This window comes from Salvelinus fontinalis, unplaced genomic scaffold, assembly GCF_029448725.1.
Source record: "Salvelinus fontinalis isolate EN_2023a unplaced genomic scaffold, ASM2944872v1 scaffold_0476, whole genome shotgun sequence".
Lineage (NCBI taxonomy): Eukaryota > Metazoa > Chordata > Actinopteri > Salmoniformes > Salmonidae > Salvelinus > Salvelinus fontinalis.
Genome location: NW_026600685.1, coordinates 15001 through 40000, shown reverse-complemented (window position 1 = coordinate 40000; position 25000 = coordinate 15001). Strand labels below are relative to the sequence as shown.

The 25000-nt window shown below is 49.7% G+C and overlaps 1 protein-coding gene across 1 annotated transcript in view; it reads left to right on the top strand.

Annotated features, from left to right (window-relative positions):
• LOC129846202 (G protein-coupled receptor kinase 5-like) overlaps positions 1 to 25000 on the top strand; it is a gene marked incomplete at its 3' end in the record, with an annotated part of 92111 nt that overhangs the window by 52412 nt on the left and 14699 nt on the right. The window contains 3 exon segments of the mRNA XM_055914192.1: positions 12597 to 12709; positions 15653 to 15730; positions 17937 to 18037. Coding sequence (XP_055770167.1) covers positions 12597 to 12709; positions 15653 to 15730; positions 17937 to 18037 — 292 coding nt within the window.

The window sequence follows — 25000 nt, the reverse complement described above, 5'->3', positions numbered from 1 at the left end:
CTTTTTATAAAAGAAGACATTTAGTACTTCTATGCAAACGTTGTCGATCAGCAGGGTAAAATAATAGTGGATGTTTTTGGTATAGTGTTGGTACGGAGTATCGTGATACTCAACCTGTTATCGCTATGGAAGTAAAGAGTCTGGTTTCATGACAATTCTAGTGTGTGTGTGTGTGTGTTAGTGTGTGTATGTATGTGTGTGTGTGTGTGTGTCTCTGTCTGTGTGTGTGTCTCTGTCTGTGTGTGTGTCTCTGTGTGTGTGTGTCTCTCTGTGTGTGTGTGTGTGTGTGTGTGTGTGTGTGTGTGTGTGTGTGTGTGTGTGTGTGTGTGTGTGTGTGTGTGTGTGTGTGTGTGTCTCGTGTGTGTGTGTGTCTCTGTGTGTGTGTGTCCGTGTGTGTGTGTGTGTGTGTGTGTGTGTGTGTGGTGTGTGTGTGTGTGTGTGTGCTCTGTGTGTGTGTGTCTCTGTGTGTGTGTGTCTCTGTGTGTGTGTGTGTGTGTGTGTGTGTGTGTGTGTGTGTGTGTGTGTGTGTGTGTGTGTGTCTCTGTGTGTGTGTGTCTCTCTGTGTCTCTGTCTGTGCGTCTTTTCACCAGACAAGCCACCAACCAGTTGACGGATATAAAAACAGATTTCGACATTTGGCTTCAATATTGATTAAATGAAAAACAAATTGCACCCTATTCCCTGTGTACTGCACTACCTTTCACCAGATTCCCTGGACAGAAGTAGTGCACTATATAGGAAATAGGGTGCCAACTCTGGTGAAAAGTTGGCTCTGGTCCCGGTGCAGCTCCTCCAGGGGATGTGTGAGACGGGGGGGAGGGTCTCCTCTCTGTGTGGCCCAGACAACTGCTCCTCTACTGGGCTTCACCCTCCTCTCCCCCCCTTCTCTGGTTCTCTGGCTGCCAGAGGGTAGAGGTCAGAGGGTAGAGGTCAGAGGGTAGAGGTCAGAGGGTAGAGGTCAGAGGGTAGAGGTCAGAGGGTAGAGGTCAGAAGGTAGAGGTCAGAGACAGTACACATGGGGTGGGTGATAGTGACGGAGCAAGTTCACCTAATTCCTAGATTACATAACTTGGTGTGTGAGCGTGTGTGTGTGAGCGTGTGTGTGTGAGCGTGTGTGTGTGAGCGTGTGTGTGTGAGCGTGTGTGTGTGAGTGTGTGTGTGAGAGCGTGTGTGTGTGTGAGAGCGTGTGTGTGTGTAAGAGCGTGTGTGTGTGTGTGAGCGTGTGTGTGTGAGAGCGTGTGTGTGAGAGCGTGTGTGTGTGTGTGTGTGAGAGCGTGGGAGAGTGGACCTTTCGGTGTTTCGCTATATCCTGACAGCTGTGTTACAGAGCGTAATACGTGACTGTACTGCAGATGTTCTGATTGTGTAATTACACACACACCAACTATATCTTTGGTCTTTCAGTAAATACCTGTCTCTAGCTGATTTACATCAAAACGAACTGTCCAGTGAAAATCTCACTTGTTTTTAAAGTTCATATTCTGTTAACTCGTAATGTTGTTGATTAATCTTATACTTGTATTTGTGGTTAAATCAGAAACTTGGAGAGAAACAGACTGTTGGCTCGCTATTTCCTCATATAGGATGATGTCACACATCCGTTTTTGGAAAGCAATCTGGAAACACTGGACAGTTCCTTTAAGAGACCTGTAGCCACTGCTGCTGCCTTGTGTCTGTGTGTGTGTCTCTGTGTGTGTCTCTCTCTCTCTCTCTCTCTCTCTCTCTCTCTCTCTCGATCTCTGTCTCTCTCTCTCTCTGTCTGTCTCTCTCTTGGTCTCTCTTTCTCTCTCTCTCTCTCGGTCGCTCTCTGTCTCTCTCTCTCTCTCTCTCTCTCTCTCTCTCTGTCTCTCTCTCTGTCTCTCTCTCTGTCTCTCTCTCTCTCTCTCTCTCTGTCTCTCTCTCTGTCTCTCTCTCTGTCTCTCTCTCTGTCTCTCTCTCTCTCTCTCGGTCTCTCTCTGTCTCTCTCTCTCTCTCTCTGTCTCTCTCGGTTGCTAGCTGGCTGGTTAGTTATAAATATTTATTTGAAGTACCAGAAGTAGCTGTTGATGTGTATGTGTTTTATATGTTGATGTGTTCCATGTAACTAATGACAACCGAAGAGAGGCTTGACCCACTGCCAAGACGACCCTCTCTACACACATGTTCTGTGTTGTGGACAAGCGGTCTAGAACATTCTGTTCAGAACCCAGGTTTAACTCGGGTTTAAATAGTCTAGGCTGGCGCTGGTTTAAATAGTCTAGGCTGGCGCTGGTTTAAATAGTCTAGGCTGGCGCGGGGTTTAAATAGTCTAGGCTGGCGAGGGTTTACATAGTCTAGGCTGGCGCGGGTTTAAATAGTCTAGGCTGGCGCGGGTTTAAATAGTCTAGGCTGGCGCGGGTTTAAATAGTCTAGGCTGGCACGGGTTTAAATAGTCTAGGCTGGCACGGGTTTAAATAGTCTAGGCTGGCGCGGGTTTAAATAGTCTAGGCTGGCGCTGGTTTAAATAGTCTAGGCCGGCGCTGGTTTAAATATTCTAGGCCGGCGCTGGTTTAAATAGTCTAGGCTGGCGCGGGGTTTAAATAGTCTAGGCTGGCGCGGGTTTAAATAGTCTAGGCTGGCGAAGGTTTAAATAGTCTAGGCTGGCGCGGGTTTAAATAGTCTAGGCCGGCGCTGGTTTAAATAGTCTAGGCCGGCGCTGGTTTAAATAGTCTAGGCTGGCGCGGGTTTAAATAGTCTAGGCTGGCGCGGGTTTAAATAGTCTAGGCTGGCGCGGGTTTAAATAGTCTGGGCTGGCGCGGGTTTAAATAGTCTAGGCTGGCGCGGGTTTAAATAGTCTAGGCTGGCGCGGGTTTAAATAGTCTAGGCTGGCGCGGGTTTAAATAGTCTAGGCTGGCGCGGGTTTAAATAGTCTAGGCTGGCGCGGGTTTAAATAGTCTAGGCTGGCGCGGGTTTAAATAGTCTAGGCTGGCGCGGGTTTAAATAGTCTAGGCTGGCGCAGGGTTTAAATAGTCTAGGCTGGCGCAGGGTTTAAATAGTCTAGGCGGGCGCTGGTTTAAATAGTCTAGGCTGGCGCGGGTTTAAATAGTCTAGGCTGGCGCGGGTTTAAATAGTCTAGGCTGGCGCGGGTTTAAATAGTCTAGGCTGGCGCGGGTTTAAATAGTCTAGGCTGGCGCGGGTTTAAATAGTCTAGGCGGGCGCTGGTTTAAATAGTCTAGGCTGGCGCTGGTTTAAATAGTCTAGGCTGGCGCTGGTTTAAATAGTCTAGGCTGGCGCGGGTTTAAATAGTCTAGGCTGGCGCGGGTTTAAATAGTCTAGGCTGGCGCGGGTTTAAATAGTCTAGGCTGGCGCGGGTTTAAATAGTCTAGGCTGGCGCGGGTTTAAATAGTCTAGGCTGGCGCAGGATTTAAATAGTCTAGGCTGGCGCAGGGTTTAAATAGTCTAGGCTGGCGCGGGTTTAAATAGTCTAGGCTGGCGCAGGGTTTAAATAGTCTAGGCTGGCGCGGGTTTAAATAGTCTAGGCTGGCGCGGGTTTAAATAGTCTAGGCTGGCGCGGGTTTAAATAGTCTAGGCTGGCGCGGGTTTAAATAGTCTAGGCTGGCGCGGGTTTAAATAGTCTCGGCTGGCGCGGGTTTAAATAGTCTAGGCTGGCGCGGGTTTAAATAGTCTCGGCTGGCGCGGGTTTAAATAGTCTCGGCTGGCGCGGGTTTAAATAGTCTAGGCTGGCGCGGGTTTAAATAGTCTAGGCTGGCGCGGGTTTAAATAGTCTCGGCTGGCGCCGGTTTAAATAGTCTAGGCTGGCGCGGGTTTAAATAGTCTAGGCTGGCGCGGGTTTAAATAGTTTAGGCTGGCGCGGGTTTAAATAGTCTCGGCTGGCGCGGGTTTAAATAGTCTAGGCTGGCGCGGGTTTAAATAGTCTAGGCTGGCGCGGGTTTAAATAGCCTAGGCTGGCGCGGGTTTAAATAGTCTAGGCTGGCGCGGGTTTAAATAGGCTAGGCTGGCGCGGGTTTAAATAGGCTAGGCTGGCGCGGGTTTAAATAGTCTCGGCTGGCGCGGGTTTAAATAGTCTCGGCTGGCGCGGGTTTAAATAGTCTCGGCTGGCGCGGGTTTATATAGTCTCGGCTGGCGCGGGTTTAAATAGTCTCTGCTGGCGCGGGTTTAAATAGTCTCGGCTGGCGCAGGGTTTAAATAGTCTAGGCTGGCGCGGGTTTAAATAGTCTAGGCTGGCGCGGGTTTAAATAGTCTAGGCTGGCGCGGGTTTAAATAGTCTAGGCTGGCGCGGGTTTAAATAGTCTCGGCTGGCGCGGGTTTAAATAGTCTCGGCTGGCGCGGGTTTAAATAGTCTAGGCTGCCGCGGGTTTAAATAGTCTAGGCTGGCGCGGGTTTAAATAGTCTAGGCTGGCGCGGGTTTAAATAGTCTAGGCTGGCGCGGGTTTAAATAGTCTAGGCTGGCGCAGGATTTAAATAGTCTAGGCTGGCGCAGGGTTTAAATAGTCTCGGCTGGCGCGGGTTTAAATAGTCTCGGCTGGCGCGGGTTTAAATAGTCTCGGCTGGCGCGGGTTTAAATAGTCTCGGCTGGCGCGGGTGTAAATAGTCTAGGCTGGCGCGGGTGTAAATAGTCTAGGCTGGCGCGGGTTTAAATAGTCTCGGCTGGCGCGGGTTTAAATAGTCTCGGCTGGCGCGGGTTTAAATAGTCTAGGCTGGCGCGGGTTTAAATAGTCTAGGCTGGCGCGGGTTTAAATAGTCTTGGCTGGCTCGGGTTTAAATAGTCTTGGCTGGCTCGGGTTTAAATAGTCTAGGCTGGCGCGGGTTTAAATAGTCTAGGCTGGCGCGGGTTTAAATAGTCTAGGCTGGCGCGGGTTTAAATAGCCTAGGCTGGCGCGGGTTTAAATAGTCTAGGCTGGCGCGGGTTTAAATAGTCTAGGCTGGCGCGGGTTTAAATAGGCTAGGCTGGCGCGGGTTTAAATAGGCTAGGCTGGCGCGGGTTTAAATAGTCTCGGCTGGCGCGGGTTTAAATAGTCTCGGCTGGCGCGGGTTTAAATAGTCTCGGCTGGCGCGGGTTTAAATAGTCTCGGCTGGCGCAGGGTTTAAATAGTCTAGGCTGGCGCGGGTTTAAATAGTCTAGGCTGGCGCAGGGTTTAAATAGTCTAGGCTGGCGCGGGTTTAAATAGTCTAGGCTGGCGCGGGTTTAAATAGTCTCGGCTGGCGCGGGTTTAAATAGTCTAGGCTGGCGCGGGTTTAAATAGTCTAGGCTGGCGCGGGTTTAAATAGTCTCGGCTGGCGCGGGTTTAAATAGTCTAGGCTGGCGCGGGTTTAAATAGTCTAGGCTGGCGCAGGATTTAAATAGTCTAGGCTGGCGCAGGATTTAAATAGTCTAGGCTGGCGCAGGGTTTAAATAGTCTAGGCTGGCGCAGGGTTTAAATAGTCTAGGCTGGCGCAGGGTTTAAATAGTCTAGGCTGGCGCAGGGTTTAAATAGTCTAGGCTGGCGCGGGTTTAAATAGTCTCGGCTGGCGCGGGTTTAAATAGTCTAGGCTGGCGCGGGTTTAAATAGTCTAGGCTGGCGCGGGTTTAAATAGCCTAGGCTGGCGCGGGTTTAAATAGTCTAGGCTGGCGCGGGTTTAAATAGGCTAGGCTGGCGCGGGTTTAAATAGGCTAGGCTGGCGCGGGTTTAAATAGTCTCGGCTGGCGCGGGTTTAAATAGTCTCGGCTGGCGCGGGTTTAAATAGTCTCGGCTGGCGCGGGTTTATATAGTCTCGGCTGGCGCGGGTTTAAATAGTCTCTGCTGGCGCGGGTTTAAATAGTCTCGGCTGGCGCAGGGTTTAAATAGTCTAGGCTGGCGCGGGTTTAAATAGTCTAGGCTGGCGCGGGTTTAAATAGTCTAGGCTGGCGCGGGTTTAAATAGTCTAGGCTGGCGCGGGTTTAAATAGTCTCGGCTGGCGCGGGTTTAAATAGTCTAGGCTGCCGCGGGTTTAAATAGTCTAGGCTGGCGCGGGTTTAAATAGTCTAGGCTGGCGCGGGTTTAAATAGTCTAGGCTGGCGCGGGTTTAAATAGTCTAGGCTGGCGCAGGATTTAAATAGTCTAGGCTGGCGCAGGGTTTAAATAGTCTCGGCTGGCGCGGGTTTAAATAGTCTCGGCTGGCGCGGGTTTAAATAGTCTCGGCTGGCGCGGGTTTAAATAGTCTCGGCTGGCGCGGGTGTAAATAGTCTAGGCTGGCGCGGGTGTAAATAGTCTAGGCTGGCGCGGGTTTAAATAGTCTCGGCTGGCGCGGGTTTAAATAGTCTCGGCTGGCGCGGGTTTAAATAGTCTAGGCTGGCGCGGGTTTAAATAGTCTAGGCTGGCGCGGGTTTAAATAGTCTTGGCTGGCTCGGGTTTAAATAGTCTTGGCTGGCTCGGGTTTAAATAGTCTAGGCTGGCGCGGGTTTAAATAGTCTAGGCTGGCGCGGGTTTAAATAGTCTAGGCTGGCGCGGGTTTAAATAGCCTAGGCTGGCGCGGGTTTAAATAGTCTAGGCTGGCGCGGGTTTAAATAGTCTAGGCTGGCGCGGGTTTAAATAGGCTAGGCTGGCGCGGGTTTAAATAGGCTAGGCTGGCGCGGGTTTAAATAGTCTCGGCTGGCGCGGGTTTAAATAGTCTCGGCTGGCGCGGGTTTAAATAGTCTCGGCTGGCGCGGGTTTAAATAGTCTCGGCTGGCGCAGGGTTTAAATAGTCTAGGCTGGCGCGGGTTTAAATAGTCTAGGCTGGCGCAGGGTTTAAATAGTCTAGGCTGGCGCGGGTTTAAATAGTCTAGGCTGGCGCGGGTTTAAATAGTCTCGGCTGGCGCGGGTTTAAATAGTCTAGGCTGGCGCGGGTTTAAATAGTCTAGGCTGGCGCGGGTTTAAATAGTCTCGGCTGGCGCGGGTTTAAATAGTCTAGGCTGGCGCGGGTTTAAATAGTCTAGGCTGGCGCAGGATTTAAATAGTCTAGGCTGGCGCAGGATTTAAATAGTCTAGGCTGGCGCAGGGTTTAAATAGTCTAGGCTGGCGCAGGGTTTAAATAGTCTAGGCTGGCGCAGGGTTTAAATAGTCTAGGCTGGCGCAGGGTTTAAATAGTCTAGGCTGGCGCGGGTTTAAATAGTCTAGGCTGGCGCGGGTTTAAATAGTCTAGGCTGGCGCGGGTTTAAATAGTCTAGGCTGGCGCGGGTTTAAATAGTCTAGGCTGGCGCGGGTTTAAATAGTCTAGGCTGGCGCGGGTTTAAATAGTCTCGGCTGGCGCGGGTTTAAATAGTCTCGGCTGGCGCGGGTTTAAATAGTCTCGGCTGGCGCGGGTTTAAATAGTCTCGGCTGGCGCGGGTGTAAATAGTCTCGGCTGGCGCGGGTGTAAATAGTCTCGGCTGGCGCGGGTTTAAATAGTCTCGGCTGGCGCGGGTTTAAATAGTCTCTGCTGGCGCGGGTTTAAATAGTCTCGGCTGGCGCAGGGTTTAAATAGTCTAGGCTGGCGCGGGTTTAAATAGTCTAGGCTGGCGCAGGGTTTAAATAGTCTAGGCTGGCGCGGGTTTAAATAGTCTCGGCTGGCGCGGGTTTAAATAGTCTAGGCTGGCGCGGGTTTAAATAGTCTAGGCTGGCGCGGGTTTAAATAGTCTAGGCTGGCGCGGGTTTAAATAGTCTAGGCTGGCGCGGGTTTAAATAGTCTCGGCTGGCGCGGGTTTAAATAGTCTAGGCTGGCGCGGGTTTAAATAGTCTAGGCTGGCGCGGGTTTAAATAGTCTAGGCTGGCGCGGGTTTAAATAGCCTAGGCTGGCGCGGGTTTAAATAGCCTAGGCTGGCGCGGGTTTAAATAGTCTAGGCTGGCGCGGGTTTAAATAGGCTAGGCTGGCGCGGGTTTAAATAGGCTAGGCTGGCGCGGGTTTAAATAGTCTCGGCTGGCGCGGGTTTAAATAGTCTAGGCTGCCGCGGGTTTAAATAGTCTAGGCTGGCGCGGGTTTAAATAGTCTAGGCTGGCGCGGGTTTAAATAGTCTAGGCTGGCGCGGGTTTAAATAGTCTAGGCTGGCGCAGGATTTAAATAGTCTAGGCTGGCGCAGGGTTTAAATAGTCTAGGCTGGCGCAGGGTTTAAATAGTCTAGGCTGGCGCAGGGTTTAAATAGTCTAGGCTGGCGCGGGTTTAAATAGTCTAGGCTGGCGCAGGGTTTAAATAGTCTAGGCTGGCGCGGGTTTAAATAGTCTAGGCTGGCGCGGGTTTAAATAGTCTAGGCTGGCGCGGGTTTAAATAGTCTAGGCTGGCGCGGGTTTAAATAGTCTAGGCTGGCGCGGGTTTAAATAGTCTCGGCTGGCGCAGGTTTAAATAGTCTCGGCTGGCGCGGGTTTAAATAGTCTCGGCTGGCGCGGGTTTAAATAGTCTCGGCTGGCGCGGGTGTAAATAGTCTAGGCTGGCGCGGGTGTAAATAGTCTAGGCTGGCGCGGGTTTAAATAGTCTCGGCTGGCGCGGGTTTAAATAGTCTTAGGCTGGCGCAGGGTTTAAATAGTCTAGGCTGGCGCAGGGTTTAAATAGTCTAGGCTGGCGCGGGTTTAAATAGTCTAGGCTGGCGCAGGGTTTAAATAGTCTAGGCTGGCGCGGGTTTAAATAGTCTAGGCTGGCGCGGGTTTAAATAGTCTAGGCTGGCGCGGGTTTAAATAGTCTAGGCTGGCGCGGGTTTAAATAGTCTAGGCTGGCGCGGGTTTAAATAGTCTAGGCTGGCGCGGGTTTAAATAGTCTCGGCTGGCGCGGGTTTAAATAGTCTCGGCTGGCGCGGGTTTAAATAGTCTCGGCTGGCGCGGGTTTAAATAGTCTCGGCTGGCGCGGGTGTAAATAGTCTCGGCTGGCGCGGGTTTAAATAGTCTCGGCTGGCGCGGGTTTAAATAGTCTCTGCTGGCGCGGGTTTAAATAGTCTCGGCTGGCGCAGGGTTTAAATAGTCTAGGCTGGCGCGGGTTTAAATAGTCTAGGCTGGCGCAGGGTTTAAATAGTCTAGGCTGGCGCGGGTTTAAATAGTCTCGGCTGGCGCGGGTTTAAATAGTCTCGGCTGGCGCGGGTTTAAATAGTCTAGGCTGGCGCGGGTTTAAATAGTCTCGGCTGGCGCGGGTTTAAATAGTCTAGGCTGGCGCGGGTTTAAATAGTCTAGGCTGGCGCGGGTTTAAATAGTCTAGGCTGGCGCGGGTTTAAATAGTCTAGGCTGGCGCGGGTTTAAATAGTCTAGGCTGGCGCGGGTTTAAATAGCCTAGGCTGGCGCGGGTTTAAATAGCCTAGGCTGGCGCGGGTTTAAATAGTCTAGGCTGGCGCGGGTTTAAATAGGCTAGGCTGGCGCGGGTTTAAATAGGCTAGGCTGGCGCGGGTTTAAATAGTCTCGGCTGGCGCGGGTTTAAATAGTCTAGGCTGCCGCGGGTTTAAATAGTCTAGGCTGGCGCGGGTTTAAATAGTCTAGGCTGGCGCGGGTTTAAATAGTCTAGGCTGGCGCGGGTTTAAATAGTCTAGGCTGGCGCAGGATTTAAATAGTCTAGGCTGGCGCAGGGTTTAAATAGTCTAGGCTGGCGCAGGGTTTAAATAGTCTAGGCTGGCGCAGGGTTTAAATAGTCTAGGCTGGCGCGGGTTTAAATAGTCTAGGCTGGCGCAGGGTTTAAATAGTCTAGGCTGGCGCGGGTTTAAATAGTCTAGGCTGGCGCGGGTTTAAATAGTCTAGGCTGGCGCGGGTTTAAATAGTCTAGGCTGGCGCGGGTTTAAATAGTCTAGGCTGGCGCGTGTTTAAATAGTCTCGGCTGGCGCGGGTTTAAATAGTCTCGGCTGGCGCGGGTTTAAATAGTCTCGGCTGGCGCGGGTTTAAATAGTCTCGGCTGGCGCGGGTGTAAATAGTCTAGGCTGGCGCGGGTGTAAATAGTCTAGGCTGGCGCGGGTTTAAATAGTCTCGGCTGGCGCGGGTTTAAATAGTCTAGGCTGGCGCGGGTTTAAATAGTCTAGGCTGGCGCGGGTTTAAATAGTCTAGGCTGGCGCGGGTTTAAATAGTCTCGGCTGGCTCGGGTTTAAATAGTCTAGGCTGGCGCGGGTTTAAATAGTCTAGGCTGGCGCGGGTTTAAATAGTCTAGGCTGGCGCGGGTTTAAATAGTCTAGGCTGGCGCGGGTTTAAATAGCCTAGGCTGGCGCGGGTTTAAATAGTCTAGGCTGGCGCGGGTTTAAATAGGCTAGGCTGGCGCGGGTTTAAATAGTCTCGGCTGGCGCGGGTTTAAATAGTCTCGGCTGGCGCGGGTTTAAATAGTCTCGGCTGGCGCGGGTTTAAATAGTCTCGGCTGGCGCGGGTTTAAATAGTCTCGGCTGGCGCGGGTTTAAATAGTCTAGGCTGGCGCGGGTTTAAATAGTCTAGGCTGGCGCAGGGTTTAAATAGTCTAGGCTGGCGCAGGGTTTAAATAGTCTAGGCTGGCGCGGGTTTAAATAGTCTAGGCTGGCGCGGGTTTAAATAGTCTAGGCTGGCGCGGGTTTAAATAGTCTAGGCTGGCGCGGGTTTAAATAGTCTCGGCTGGCGCGGGTTTAAATAGTCTAGGCTGGCGCGGGTTTAAATAGTCTAGGCTGGCGCGGGTTTAAATAGTTTAGGCTGGCGCGGGTTTAAATAGTCTAGGCTGGCGCGGGTTTAAATAGTCTAGGCTGGCGCGGGTTTAAATAGTCTAGGCTGGCGCGGGTTTAAATAGCCTAGGCTGGCGCGGGTTTAAATAGTCTAGGCTGGCGCGGGTTTAAATAGTTTAGGCTGGCGCGGGTTTAAATAGGCTAGGCTGGCGCGGGTTTAAATAGTCTAGGCTGGCGCGGGTTTAAATAGCCTAGGCTGGCGCGGGTTTAAATAGTCTAGGCTGGCGCGGGTTTAAATAGTTTAGGCTGGCGCGGGTTTAAATAGGCTAGGCTGGCGCGGGTTTAAATAGTCTAGGCTGGCGCGGGTTTAAATAATCTAGGCTGGCGCGGGTTTAAATAGTCTAGGCTGGCGCGGGTTTAAATAGTCTAGGCTGGCGCGGGTTTAAATAGTCTAGGCTGGCGCGGGTTTAAATAGGCTAGGCTGGCGCGGGTTTAAATAGGCTAGGCTGGCGCGGGTTTAAATAGTCTCGGCTGGCGCGGGTTTAAATAGTCTCGGCTGGCGCGGGTTTAAATAGTCTCGGCTGGCGCGGGTTTATATAGTCTCGGCTGGCGCGGGTTTAAATAGTCTCTGCTGGCGCGGGTTTAAATAGTCTCGGCTGGCGCAGGGTTTAAATAGTCTAGGCTGGCGCGGGTTTAAATAGTCTAGGCTGGCGCAGGGTTTAAATAGTCTAGGCTGGCGCGGGTTTAAATAGTCTAGGCTGGCGCGGGTTTAAATAGTCTAGGCTGGCGCGGGTTTAAATAGTCTAGGCTGGCGCGGGTTTAAATAGTCTAGGCTGGCGCGGGTTTAAATAGTCTCGGCTGGCGCGGGTTTAAATAGTCTCGGCTGGCGCGGGTTTAAATAGTCTCGGCTGGCGCGGGTTTAAATAGTCTCGGCTGGCGCGGGTGTAAATAGTCTCGGCTGGCGCGGGTGTAAATAGTCTCGGCTGGCGCGGGTTTAAATAGTCTCGGCTGGCGCGGGTTTAAATAGTCTCGGCTGGCGCGGGTTTAAATAGTCTCGGCTGGCGCAGGGTTTAAATAGTCTCGGCTGGCGCGGGTTTAAATAGTCTAGGCTGGCGCAGGGTTTAAATAGTCTAGGCTGGCGCGGGTTTAAATAGTCTCGGCTGGCGCGGGTTTAAATAGTCTCGGCTGGCGCGGGTTTAAATAGTCTCGGCTGGCGCGGGTTTAAATAGTCTAGGCTGGCGCGGGTTTAAATAGTCTAGGCTGGCGCGGGTTTAAATAGTCTAGGCTGGCGCGGGTTTAAATAGTCTAGGCTGGCGCGGGTTTAAATAGTCTAGGCTGGCGCGGGTTTAAATAGTCTAGGCTGGCGCGGGTTTAAATAGTCTAGGCTGGCGCGGGTTTAAATAGCCTAGGCTGGCGCGGGTTTAAATAGCCTAGGCTGGCGCGGGTTTAAATAGTCTAGGCTGGCGCGGGTTTAAATAGGCTAGGCTGGCGCGGGTTTAAATAGGCTAGGCTGGCGCGGGTTTAAATAGTCTCGGCTGGCGCGGGTTTAAATAGTCTAGGCTAGCTTTCTCCCTCTGCCTTTTCTCTCTCCCCCTCCCTCTCCTCCACATCCCCATCCCCTCTCCACCCCATCCCCTCTCCCCCCCCCCCCCCCCCAGACACGCCCATCATTATAAAGGAGATGTTTGAATAGACGAGTCACAACACAAGTATTTAATATGTTTGAATGTCCACTTCATTCTCTCTCTCTGCCTCTCTCTGTCAATTTCAATTCAAGGGGCTTTATTGCCATGGGAAACGTATGTTCACATCGCCAAAGCAAGTGAACTAGATAATATACAAAGTGAAATAAACAATAAAAATGAACAGTAAATATTACACTCACAGAAGTTTCAAAAGAATAAAGACATTACAAATGTCATATTATGTCTATATACAGTGTTGTAACGGTGTACAAATTTCTGTCTCTCTATATCTGTCTGTCTCTGTCTCTCTCTGTCTCTCTCTCTCTCTCTGTCTCTCTCTCTGTCTCTCTCTCTGTCTCTCTCTCTGTCTCTCTCAGACAGGGACTATACCAGTCTGTGTGAGAGACAGCCCATTGGTCGATTGCTGTTCCGTCAGTACTGTGACACCAGGCCAGAGCTCAAACGCTGCATCGAGTTCATGGACTCTGTGGTAAGACATTTATATCTGTCTTTTTCTGTCTCTTTCTCTGTCGTTATCCCTCTCTCCCACTATTTCTCTCTTTCTTTGTCTCGCTCTCTCCCCCTCAATTTCCTCTCAACCCCCCTCCTTTTCCTGCTTCCTCTGCTAGCTCCCATGAGAAAGGACTAGGCCTGAGTTTGGGCTTGTAGAGGGGGGGGGGGGCTGGGAGTCAGAGAGGGACTGGTAATGAGAGAGAGGAAGTGAGGGGGGAAAGAATGAGAGAGAGAGAGTGGTGGAGAGAGAGGGGGAAAGAATGAGAGAGAGAGAGTGGTAGAGAGAGGGGGGAAAGAATGAGAGAGAGAGGTGGAGAGAGAGGGAGAAAGAATGAGAGAGAGAGAGGGGGGGGAGAATGAGAGAGAGAGGGGGAAAGAATGAGAGAGAAGGGGAAAGAATGAGAGAGAGAGGTGGAGAGAGAGGGGGAAAGAATGAGAGAGGGAGGTGGAGAGAGAGGGGGAAAGAATGAGAGAGAGAGGTGGAGAGAGAGGGGGAAAGAATGAGAGAGAGAGAGAGAGAGCGGTGGAGAGAGAGGGAGAAAGAATGAGAGAGAGAGAGAGAGAGCGGTGGAGAGAGAGGGGGAAAGAATGAGAGAGAGAGAGAGAGAGCGGTGGAGAGAGAGGGGGAAAGAATGAGAGAGAGAGAGCGGTGGAGAGAGAGGGGGAAAGAATGAGAGAGAGAGAGAGAGAGCGGTGGAGAGAGAGGGGGAAAGAATGAGAGAGAGCAGTGGAGGGATGGGGCATGAGCGCTGGAAGGGAGCCTGTCAGAAAAATATCTGCCCCTCCTCCTCCATGCACCCTCTCCATGAGGTTAAGCCCACGTCAGAGGCCTGTCCCCTGGGTAGGTGGACTAACACAGGCCCAGGCTTGTGTCCCGGCCCCTGGAGGTGTCTGAGAAACGAAGAAAACACTTAAAGAACCCACTGCTTGTTTAGTGAACACCTACATTAGTCAACGTCTGTGTGTGTTAACACGAGTGTGCACACACACACACACACACACACACACACACACACACACACACACACACACACACACTGAGAGAAACAATGAGAAGTGTTTTGACAGAGGCAGGTTGTGTATTCCTATAATCTCCCCTAATGGACTATTATATGAGGAAACATATAGGACTCTGGTCTAAAGTAGGGAACTATATAGGACTCTGGTCTAAAGTAGGGAACTATTTAGGACTCTGGTCTAAAGTAGGGAACTATATAGGACTCTGGTCTAAAGTAGGGAACTATTTAGGACTCTGGTCTAAAGTAGGGAACTATATAGGGCTCTGGTCTAAAGTAGGGAACTATATAGGACTCTGGTCTAAAGTAGGGAACTATATATGACTCTGGTCTAAAGTAGGGCACTATATAGGGCTCTGGTCTAAAGTAGAGAACTATATAGGACTCTGGTCTAAAGTAGGGAACTATATAGGACTCTGGTCTAAAGTAGGGAACTATATAGGGCTCTGGTCTAAAGTAGGGAACTATATAGGGCTCTGGGCTAAAGTAGGGAACTATATAGGGCTCTGGTCTAAAGTAGGGAACTATATAGGGCTCTGGGCTAAAGTAGGGAACTATATAGGGCTCTGGTCTAAAGTAGGGAACTATATAGGACTCTGGTCTAAAGTAGGGAACTATATAGGGCTCTGGCCTAAAGTAGGGAACTATATAGTGCTCTGGTCTAAAGTAGGGAACTATATAGGACTCTGGTCTAAAGTAGGGAACTATATAGGGCTCTGGTCTAAAGTAGGGAACTATATAGGACTCTGGCCTAAAGTAGGGAACTATATATTACTCTGGTCTAAAGTAGGGAACTATATAGGACTCTGGTCTAAAGTAGGGAGCTATATAGGACTCTGGTCTAAAGTAGGGAACTATATAGGACTCTGGTCTAAAGTAGGGAGCTATATAGGACTCTGGTCTAAAGTAGGGAACTATATAGGACTCTGGTCTAAAGTAGGGAGCTATATAGGACTCTGGTCTAAAGTAGGGAACTATATAGGACTCTGGTCTAAAGTAGGGCACTATATAGGACTCTGGTCTAAAGTAGGGAACTATATAGGGAATAAGGTGCCAACTCTGGTCAAAAGTAGTGCACTATATAGGGAATAGGGTGCAATTTAAGATACATTCTAGAACTAACTCTGTCAAACGCTACGATGATGCAACAATGCAAATATGACGAGTCATCGCTGCAGTTGACAGACAGACCTGTGGAAGTCGAGAAGCGTGAAGAGAATAACACACACACACACACACACACACACACACACACACACACACACACACACACACACACACACACACACACACACACACACACACACACACACACACACACACACACACACACACACACACACACACACACAGAGACTGACAGGAGTAGCGTGAAGAGAAACTCGGTGGCCATTTTGTTTCTCTGACTGTTATTGTCGTTGCCATCATCATATGGTGACATCATACTGTAGTGTTGTTCTAGTTATCATATGGTGACATCATCCTGTGGTGTTCTAGTTATCATATGGTGACATCATCCTGTGTTGTTCTAGTTATCACATGGTGACATCATCCTGTGGTGTTCTAGTTATCATATGGTGACATCATCCTGTGGTGGTGTTCTAGTAATCATATGGTGACATCATCCTGTGGTGTTCTAGTTATCACATGGTGATATCATCCTGTGGTGTTCTAGTTATCATATGGTGACATCATCCTGTGGTGGTGTTCTAGTTATCATATGGTGACATCATCCTGTGGTGGTGTTCTAGTTATCATATGGTGACATCATCCTGTGGTGTTCTAGTTATCATATGGTGACATCATCCTGTGGTGGTGTTCTAGTTATCACATGGTGACATCATCCTGTGGTGGATGTATGGGGAGAGAGTGTTTCATGTTTGTAACAGTGTGTCTCCTGCCAGGCCCTGTACCAGCTGGCTCCAGATGAGAAGAGGAAGGATTGTGGAATCAGAATGTTGGAGACATACTTTAACAACGGGGTGAGTTAGTTACTTCAATAACAGATGAAAGGCCCAGGGCAGATCAGCGTGTTTGTCGTCGTATTCTACAACAGCTGATGAAACTAACGCTGGAAAAGTTGTGAAATGTTAGTTGGTGTAATTTTTAATGATAGTTGCTGGTTTATAATACAATCTACGCAACATGTAATTGCTTTTCAACTATTTAATACCATTATTGAAATGTTGTCCAAACTAGTATGTTTTCCTCTTCTGTCTCTCCAGTCAGCAACAATATTAATATGATATTTGAAATGTAATGATAAATGTCTATAATATATATATATATATATATAGTGCTTTGGGAAAGTATTCAGACCCCTTGACTTTTTCCACATTTTGTTATGTTACAGCCTTATTCTAAAATGTATTCAATTTTTTTTTTTCCCTCATCAATCTACACACAATACCCCATAATGACATCACAAACACCCCATAATGACATCACAATACCCCATCATGACAAAGCAAAAACAGGTTTTTAGAATTATTTGCTAATTTATAGTAAAAAAAAGTAAAACTGAAATATATCATTTCCATAAGTATTCAGACCCTTTACTCAGTACTTTGTTGAAGCACCTTTGGCAGTGATTACAGCGTTGAGTCTTCTTGGGTATGACGCTACAAGCTTGGCACACTTGTATTTGGGGAGTTTCTCCCATTCTTCTCTGCAGATTCTGTCGCTGGACAGCTATTTTCAGGTCTTTCCAGAGAGGTTCGATCGGGTTCAAGTCCGGGCTCTGGCTGGGCCACTCAAGGACATTGAGACTTGTCCCGAAGCCACTCCTACGTTGTCTTGGCTGTGTGCTTATGGTCGTTGTCCTGTTGGAAGGTGAACCTTCACCCCAGTCTGAGGTCCTTAGCGCTCTGGAGCAGGTTAACATCAAGGATCTCTCTGTACCTTTCTCCATTCATCTTTGCCTCAATCCTGACTAGTCTCCCAGTCCCTGAAAAACATCCCCACCGTAGGGATGGTGCCAGGTTTCCTCCAGACATGACACTTGCATTCAGGCCAAAGAGTTCAACCTTGGTTACATCAGACCAGAGAATCTTGTTTCTCATGGTCTGAGAGTCTTTAGGTGCCTTTTGGCAAACTCCAAGTGGTTCTGTCATGTGCCTTTTACTGAGGATTGGCTTCAGTCTGGCCACTACCATAAAGGCCTGATTGCTGGAGTGCTTCAGAGATGGTTGTCCTTCTGGAAGGTTCTCCCATCTCCACAGAGGAACTCTGGAGCTCTGTCAGAGTGACCATCGGGTTCTTGGTCACCTCCCTGACCAAGGCCCTTCTCCCCCGATTGCTCAGTTAGGCCGGGCGGCCAGCTCTAGGAAGAGTCTTGATGGTTCCAAACTTCTTCCACTTAAGAATGATGGAGGCCACTGTGTTCTTGGGGACCTTCAATGCAGCAGAAATGTTTTGGTACCCTTCCTCAGATCTGTTCCTCGACACAATCCTGTCTTTGAGCTCTACGGACAATTCCTTTGACCTCATGGCTTGGTTTTTGCTCTGACATGCACTGTCAACTGTGGGACCTTATATAGACAGGTGTGTGCCTTTCCAAATCATGTCCAATCAATTGAATTTACCACAGGTGGACTACAATCAAGTTGTAGAAACATCTCAAGGATGATCAATGGAAACAGGATTCACCTGAACTCAATTTCAAGTCTCATAGCAAAGGGTCTGAATACTTATGTAGATAAGGCATGTGTTTTTTTTTTTATACATTTGCAAAAATTTCTAAAAACCTTTTTTTTTGCTTTAGCATAATGAGGTAGTGTGTGTAAATTGACGAGGAGAAACGTTTATTTAATCAAGGGGTCTGAATACTTTCAGTATTCATTGATTAAATAAATTTGTAAAAGTAGCGATTTTATTTATTCAATTGTAGAATAAGGCTGTAAAGTAACAAAATATGGAAAAAGTTAATAAGTCTGAATAGTTTCCGAAGGCATAATGTGCAAACATTTATAAAAACATGTTTTCACTTTGTCATTATGGGGTAAGTCTCTCTGCTAAATGACTCAAATGAAAATGTAAAATGTGTGTGTTTTTGTATTTACATTTTTTCCATTTTGAATTCAGGCTGAAACAACAGAATGTGGAATAATTCAAGGGGTACGAACACTTTCAGAAGGTACTAGATATATTTGGTTCATTAATGAATACGTGTTTTCTCTCTCCGTCTAGTCGGCAGCCCATCTGCGAGATATACCTCAGGAGTTGGTAGGGGAGTGTCGTGAGAAGCTGGAACAGACGCCCTGCAAGGAACTCTTCAACGACTGCTGCAAGTATGTCTGTCTGTCTTATTGGTCGAAACACCTGTCAATCAGGGTATCGCCTGACATTCATTGGTCAGCTCACCTGTCAATCAGGATATCGCCTGGCATTCATTGGTCAGCTCACCTGTCAATCAGGGTATCGCCTGGCATTCATTGGTCAGCTCACCTGTCAATCAGGGTATCGCCTGACATTCATTGGTCAGCTCACCTGTCAATCAGGGTATCGCCTGGCATTCATTGGTCAGCTCACCTGTCAATCAAAGAGCGACATATAATCAAGTGGTCTGGCTATTGTATCTGGGGGCCATTTTGGAACAGTGGTTGTGTTGTATGGTTGTGTTGTATGGTTGTGTTGCAGGAAGATTTAACTGAATCCTAATGCCAGCGATGAAAAGGTGAAGCGAGGGAGAACTCAACAAGCAAAGACTTTTTCTATGGAGGTCAATGAGAGAGGGTGGAATTTGGTTAACAAAAATGTAATGGTTTATTTGCTACGTGTGGCTTATTTGATCAAATATACATTTTTGTAATACTTAGGTTGTTACGAGTGTACTGGTATAAGTAGGACACGTGATATCCCGGCAACTTAGAGGGTTTAACACTTAATGTTGGAGTTGTGCCTGGTCGTCACTAGTTACCACAGCCAAAAAGTCATAAACCCTGCCTATTTCTACAATTTCTCTTCTTAAAATGTGATTTTAAACCGAACCTTAACCACACTGCTAACCTTATGCCTAAACCTAAACCTTAAATGAAAACAAAAAAGCACATTTTGTTTTTATGAATTTTTACTATGTAGCCAATTTTGACTTTGTGGCTGAGGTAACTAGTGGAAATCGGTGCGCCTGTGGTTCACGTGCGTATCTGCCCTCTCATTGGCTAGAACGGTCCCATCTGATCTTGCCTTCTCCCGATTTAGTACTTGATAAACAAAAACAGCTGAAGGGATTTTTACGAGTTTCTGGGAATGTGTTGTAACCCATTGGTGGAGATGTGAAAATTCATGGAAGTTGACGTTAGTTTGGCTTCGATGTGATGGAAGGTGGATTTGGCTTTTCAATGGGTCCTGGCTTTGTGTGTTTGGCAGGGATGACCAACCCTGTTCCTGGAGAATACCCTCCTGTAGGTTTTAACTCCAACCCTGTTCCTGGAGAGAAACCCTCCTGTAGGTTTTAACTCCAACCCTGTTCCTGGAGAGAAACCCTCCTGTAGGTTTTAACTCCAACCCTGTTCCTGGAGAGAAACCCTCCTGTAGGTTTTAACTCCAACCCTGTTCCTGGAGAGAAACCCTCCTGTAGGTTTTAACTCCAACCCTGTTCCTGGAGAGAAACCCTCCTGTAGGTTTTAACTCCAACCCTGTTCCTGGAGAGAGACCCTCCTGTAGGTTTTAACTCCAACCCTGTTCCTGGAGAGAAACCCTCCTGTAGGTTTTAACTCCAACCCTGTTCCTAGAGAGAAACCCTCCTGTAGGTTTTAACTCCAACCCTGTTCCTGGAGAGAAACCCTCCTGTAGGTTTTAACTCCAACCCTGTTCCTGGAGAGAAACCCTCCTGTAGGTTTTAACACCAACCCTGTTCCTGGAGAGAAACCCTCCTGTAGGTTTTAACTCCAACCCTGTTCCTGGAGAGAGACCCTCCTGTAGGTTTTAACTCCAACCCTGTTCCTGGAGAGAAACCCTCCTGTAGGTTTTAACTCCAACCCTGTTCCTGGAGAGAAACCCTCCTGTAGGTTTTAACTCCAACCCTGTTCCTGGAGAGAAACCCTCCTGTAGGTTTTAACTCCAACCCTGTTCCTGGAGAGAAACCCTCCTGTAGGTTTTAACTCCAACCCTGTTCCTGGAGAGAAACCCTCCTGTAGGTTTTAACTCCAACCCTGCAGGAGGGTCTCTCTTGTCAACTAAGGCTTCTCTTTTGATGCTTCTGAAACTTTTTTAAGACATAAACTGTTTAGAGAGTTATTTAGTGTGTGTGTGTGTGTGTGTGTGTGTGTGTGTGTGTGTGTGTGTGTGTGTGTGTGTGTGTGTGTGTGTGTTGGAAAGAGCTCAACTCTGTCACAGTAATGATTATGAGGGAGCTGGCACCTGGAACAGTATTAAACACACACACACACACACACACACACACACACACACAGAGTGATGCCAAATGGACGTGAGCAGCAGGAGAGGGCATCCGGACGCCTGGCATGGGCACAACAACGGCCTCAGTGTTCAACACACACACACACACACACACACACACACACACACACACACACACACACACACACACACACACACACACACACACACACACTGATTTGCAGGTGTCATAGTTTCCTGCTCTCAGCCCCAGAGCCAATAGAGGGGACACATCAGAGATACACTACATGACCAAAAGTATATGGACACCTGCTCGTCAAACATCTCATTCCAAAATCACGGGTATTAATATGGAGTTGGTCCTCCCCCTTTGATGCTATAACAGCCTCCACTCTTCTGTGAAGGCTTTCCACTAGATGTTGGAACATTTCTGTGGGGACTTGCTTCCATTCAGCCACAAGAGCATTAGTGAGGTCAGACACTGATGTTGGGTGATTAGGCCTGGCTCACAGTCGGCGTTCCAATTCATCCCAAAGGTGTTCGATGGGGTTGAGGTCAGGGCTCTCTGCAGGCCAGTCAAGTTCTTCTGCACCGATCTCAACAAACCATTTCTCTATGGACCTCTCTTTGTGCACGGGGGCATTGTCATGCTGAAACAGGAAAGGCCTTCCCCAAACTGTTGCCACAAAGTTGGAAGCACAGAATTGTCTAAAATGTCATTTAAAATGTCCCTTCCCTGGATCTAAGGGGCCCGAACCATGAAAAAACAGACCCAGTCCATTATGCCTCCTCCACCAAACTTTACAGTTGGCACTATGCATTGGGGCAGGTAGCGTTCTCCTGGCATCCGCCAAACCCAGATTCATCTGTCAGACTGCCAGATGGTGAAGCGTGATTCATCACTCCAGAGAACGCGTTTCCACTGCTCCAGAGTCCAATGGCGGCGAGACTTACACCACTTCAGAAGATGCTTGGCTTTTGCGCATGGTGATCTTAGGCTTGTGTGCGGCTGCTCAGCCATGGAAACCCATTTCATGAAGCTCCCGACGAACAGTTATTGTGCTGACGTTGCTTACCCAGTAGTGATTGTTGTATCCGAGGACAGACGATTTTTACGCGGTACGCGCTTCAACACTCTATGAGCTATGAGCTTGTGTGGCCTACCACTTCGCGACTGAGCCGTTGTTGCTCCTAGATGTTTCCACTTACAGTTGACCGGGGGCATCTCTAGCAGGGCAGAAATTTGACAAACTGACTTGTTGGAAAGGTGACATCCTATGACGGTGCCACGTTGAAAATGTCACAACAACAAAAAAAATGAGCCTTGCTTTCACTTAGTGTAATTCCAGCACTTTTCCTCACCTCCAGCACCGTACCAGTGTCTACATGTTCCCTCACCTCCAGCACCGTACCAGTGTCTACATGTTCCCTCACCTCCAGCACCGTACCAGTGTCTACATGTTCCCTCACCTCCAGCACCGTACCAGTGTCTACATGTTCCCTCCAGCACCGTACCAGTGTCTACATGTTTCCTCACCTCCAGCATCGTACCAGTGTCTACATGTTCCTCACCTCCAGCACCGTACCAGTGTCTACATGTTCCTTACCTCCAGCATCGTACCAGTGTCTACATGTTCCCTCACCTCCAGCACCGTACCAGTGTCTACATGTTCCTTACCTCCAGCACCGTACCAGTGTCTACATGTTCCCTCCAGCACCGTACCAGTGTCTACATGTTCCTCACCTCCAGCACCGTACCAGTGTCTACATGTTCCCTCACCTCCAGCACCGTACCAGTGTCTACATGTTCCCTCCAGCACCGTACCAGTGTCTACATGTTCCTCACCTCCAGCACCGTACCAGTGTCTACATGTTCCCTCCAGCATCGTACCAGTGTCTACATGTTCCCTCCAGCACCGTACCAGTGTCTACATGTTCCCTCACCTCCAGCACCGTACCAGTGTCTACATGTTCCCTCACCTCCAGCACCGTACCAGTGTCTACATGTTCCCTCCAGCACCGTACCAGTGTCTACATGTTCCCTCACCTCCAGCACCGTACCAGTGTCTACATGGTCCCTCCAGCACCGTACCAGTGTCTACATGTTCCCTCCAGCACCGTACCAGTGTCTACATGTTCCCTCCAGCACCGTACCAGTGTCTACATGGTCCCTCCAGCACCGTACCAGTGTCTACATGTTCCCTCACCTCCAGCACCGTACCAGTGTCTACATGTTCCCTCACCTCCAGCACCGTACCAGTGTCTACATGGTCCCTCCAGCACCGTACCAGTGTCTACATGTTCCCTCACCTCCAGCACCGTACCAGTGTCTACATGTTCCCTCACCTCCAGCACCGTACCAGTGTCTACATGTTTCCTCACCTCCAGCACCGTACCAGTGTCTACATGTTCCTCACCTCCAGCACCGTACCAGTGTCTACATGTTCCCTCCAGCACCGTACCAGTGTCTACATGTTCCTCACCTCCAGCACCGTACCAGTGTCTACATGTTCCCTCACCTCCAGCACCGTACCAGTGTCTACATGTTCCCTCCAGCACCGTACCAGTGTCTACATGTTCCTCACCTCCAGCACCGTACCAGTGTCTACATGTTCCCTCACCTCCAGCACCGTACCAGTGTCTACATGTTCCCTCCAGCACCGTACCAGTGTCTACATGTTCCCTCACCTCCAGCACCGTACCAGTGTCTACATGTTCCCTCCAGCATCGTACCAGTGTCTACATGTTCCCTCCAGCACCGTACCAGTGTCTACATGTTCCCTCACCTCCAGCACCGTACCAGTGTCTACATGTTCCCTCACCTCCAGCACCGTACCAGTGTCTACATGTTCCCTCCAGCACCGTACCAGTGTCTACATGTTCCCTCACCTCCAGCACCGTACCAGTGTCTACATGGTCCCTCCAGCACCGTACCAGTGTCTACATGTTCCCTCCAGCACCGTACCAGTGTCTACATGTTCCCTCCAGCACCGTACCAGTGTCTACATGGTCCCTCCAGCACCGTACCAGTGTCTACATGTTCCCTCACCTCCAGCACCGTACCAGTGTCTACATGTTCCCTCACCTCCAGCACCGTACCAGTGTCTACATGTTCCCTCACCTCCAGCACCGTACCAGTGTCTACATGTTTCCTCACCTCCAGCACCGTACCAGTGTCTACATGTTCCTCACCTCCAGCACCGTACCAGTGTCTACATGTTCCCTCCAGCATCGTACCAGTGTCTACATGTTCCCTCACCTCCAGCACCGTACCAGTGTCTACATGTTCCCTCACCTCCAGCACCGTACCAGTGTCTACGTGTTCCCTCACCTCCAGCACCGTACCAGTGTCTACATGTTCCCTCACCTCCAGCACCGTACCAGTGTCTACATGGTCCCTCCAGCACCGTAACAGTGTCTACATGTTCCTCACCTCCAGCACCGTACCAGTGTCTACATGTTCCCTCACCTCCAGCACCGTACCAGTGTCTACATGTTCCCTCACCTCCAGCTCCGTACCAGTGTCTACATGTTCCCTCACCTCCAGCACCGTACCAGTGTCTACATGTTCCTCACCTCCAGCTCCGTACCAGTGTCTACATGTTCCTCACCTCCAGCACCGTACCAGTGTCTACATGTTCCCTCCAGCACCGTACCAGTGTCTACATGTTCCCTCACCTCCAGCTCCGTACCAGTGTCTACATGTTCCCTCACCTCCAGCTCCGTACCAGTGTCTACATGGTCCTCACCCCCAGCACCGTACCAGTGTCTACATGTTTCCTCACCTCCAGCACCGTACCAGTGTCTACATGTTCCCTCACCTCCAGCACCGCACCAGTGTCTACATGTTCCCTCACCTCCAGCACCGTACCAGTGTCTACATGGTCCCTCCAGCACCGTACCAGTGTCTACATGTTCCTCACCTCCAGCACCGTACCAGTGTCTACATGTTCCCTCACCTCCAGCACCGTACCAGTGTCTACATGGTCCTCACCCCCAGCACCGACCAGTGTCTACATGTTCCCTCACCTCCAGCACCGTACCAGTGTCTACATGTTCCCTCCAGCATCGTACCAGTGTCTACATGTTCCCTCACCTCCAGCACCGTACCAGTGTCTACATGTTCCCTCACCTCCAGCACCGTACCAGTGTCTACGTGTTCCCTCACCTCCAGCACCGTACCAGTGTCTACATGTTCCCTCACCTCCAGCACCGTACCAGTGTCTACATGGTCCCTCCAGCACCGTAACAGTGTCTACATGTTCCTCACCTCCAGCACCGTACCAGTGTCTACATGTTCCCTCACCTCCAGCACCGTACCAGTGTCTACATGTTCCCTCACCTCCAGCTCCGTACCAGTGTCTACATGTTCCCTCACCTCCAGCACCGTACCAGTGTCTACATGTTCCTCACCTCCAGCTCCGTACCAGTGTCTACATGTTCCTCACCTCCAGCACCGTACCAGTGTCTACATGTTCCCTCCAGCACCGTACCAGTGTCTACATGTTCCCTCACCTCCAGCTCCGTACCAGTGTCTACATGTTCCCTCACCTCCAGCACCGTACCAGTGTCTACATGGTCCTCACCCCCAGCACCGTACCAGTGTCTACATGTTTCCTCACCTCCAGCACTGTACCAGTGTCTACATGTTTCCTCACCTCCAGCACCGTACCAGTGTCTACATGTTCCCTCACCTCCAGCACCGTACCAGTGTCTACATGTTCCCTCCAGCACCGTACCAGTGTCTACATGTTCCCTCACCTCCAGCTCCGTACCAGTGTCTACATGTTCCCTCACCTCCAGCTCCGTACCAGTGTCTACATGTTCCTCACCTCCAGCATCGTACCAGTGTCTACATGTTCCCTCACCTCCGGCACCGTACCAGTGTCTAC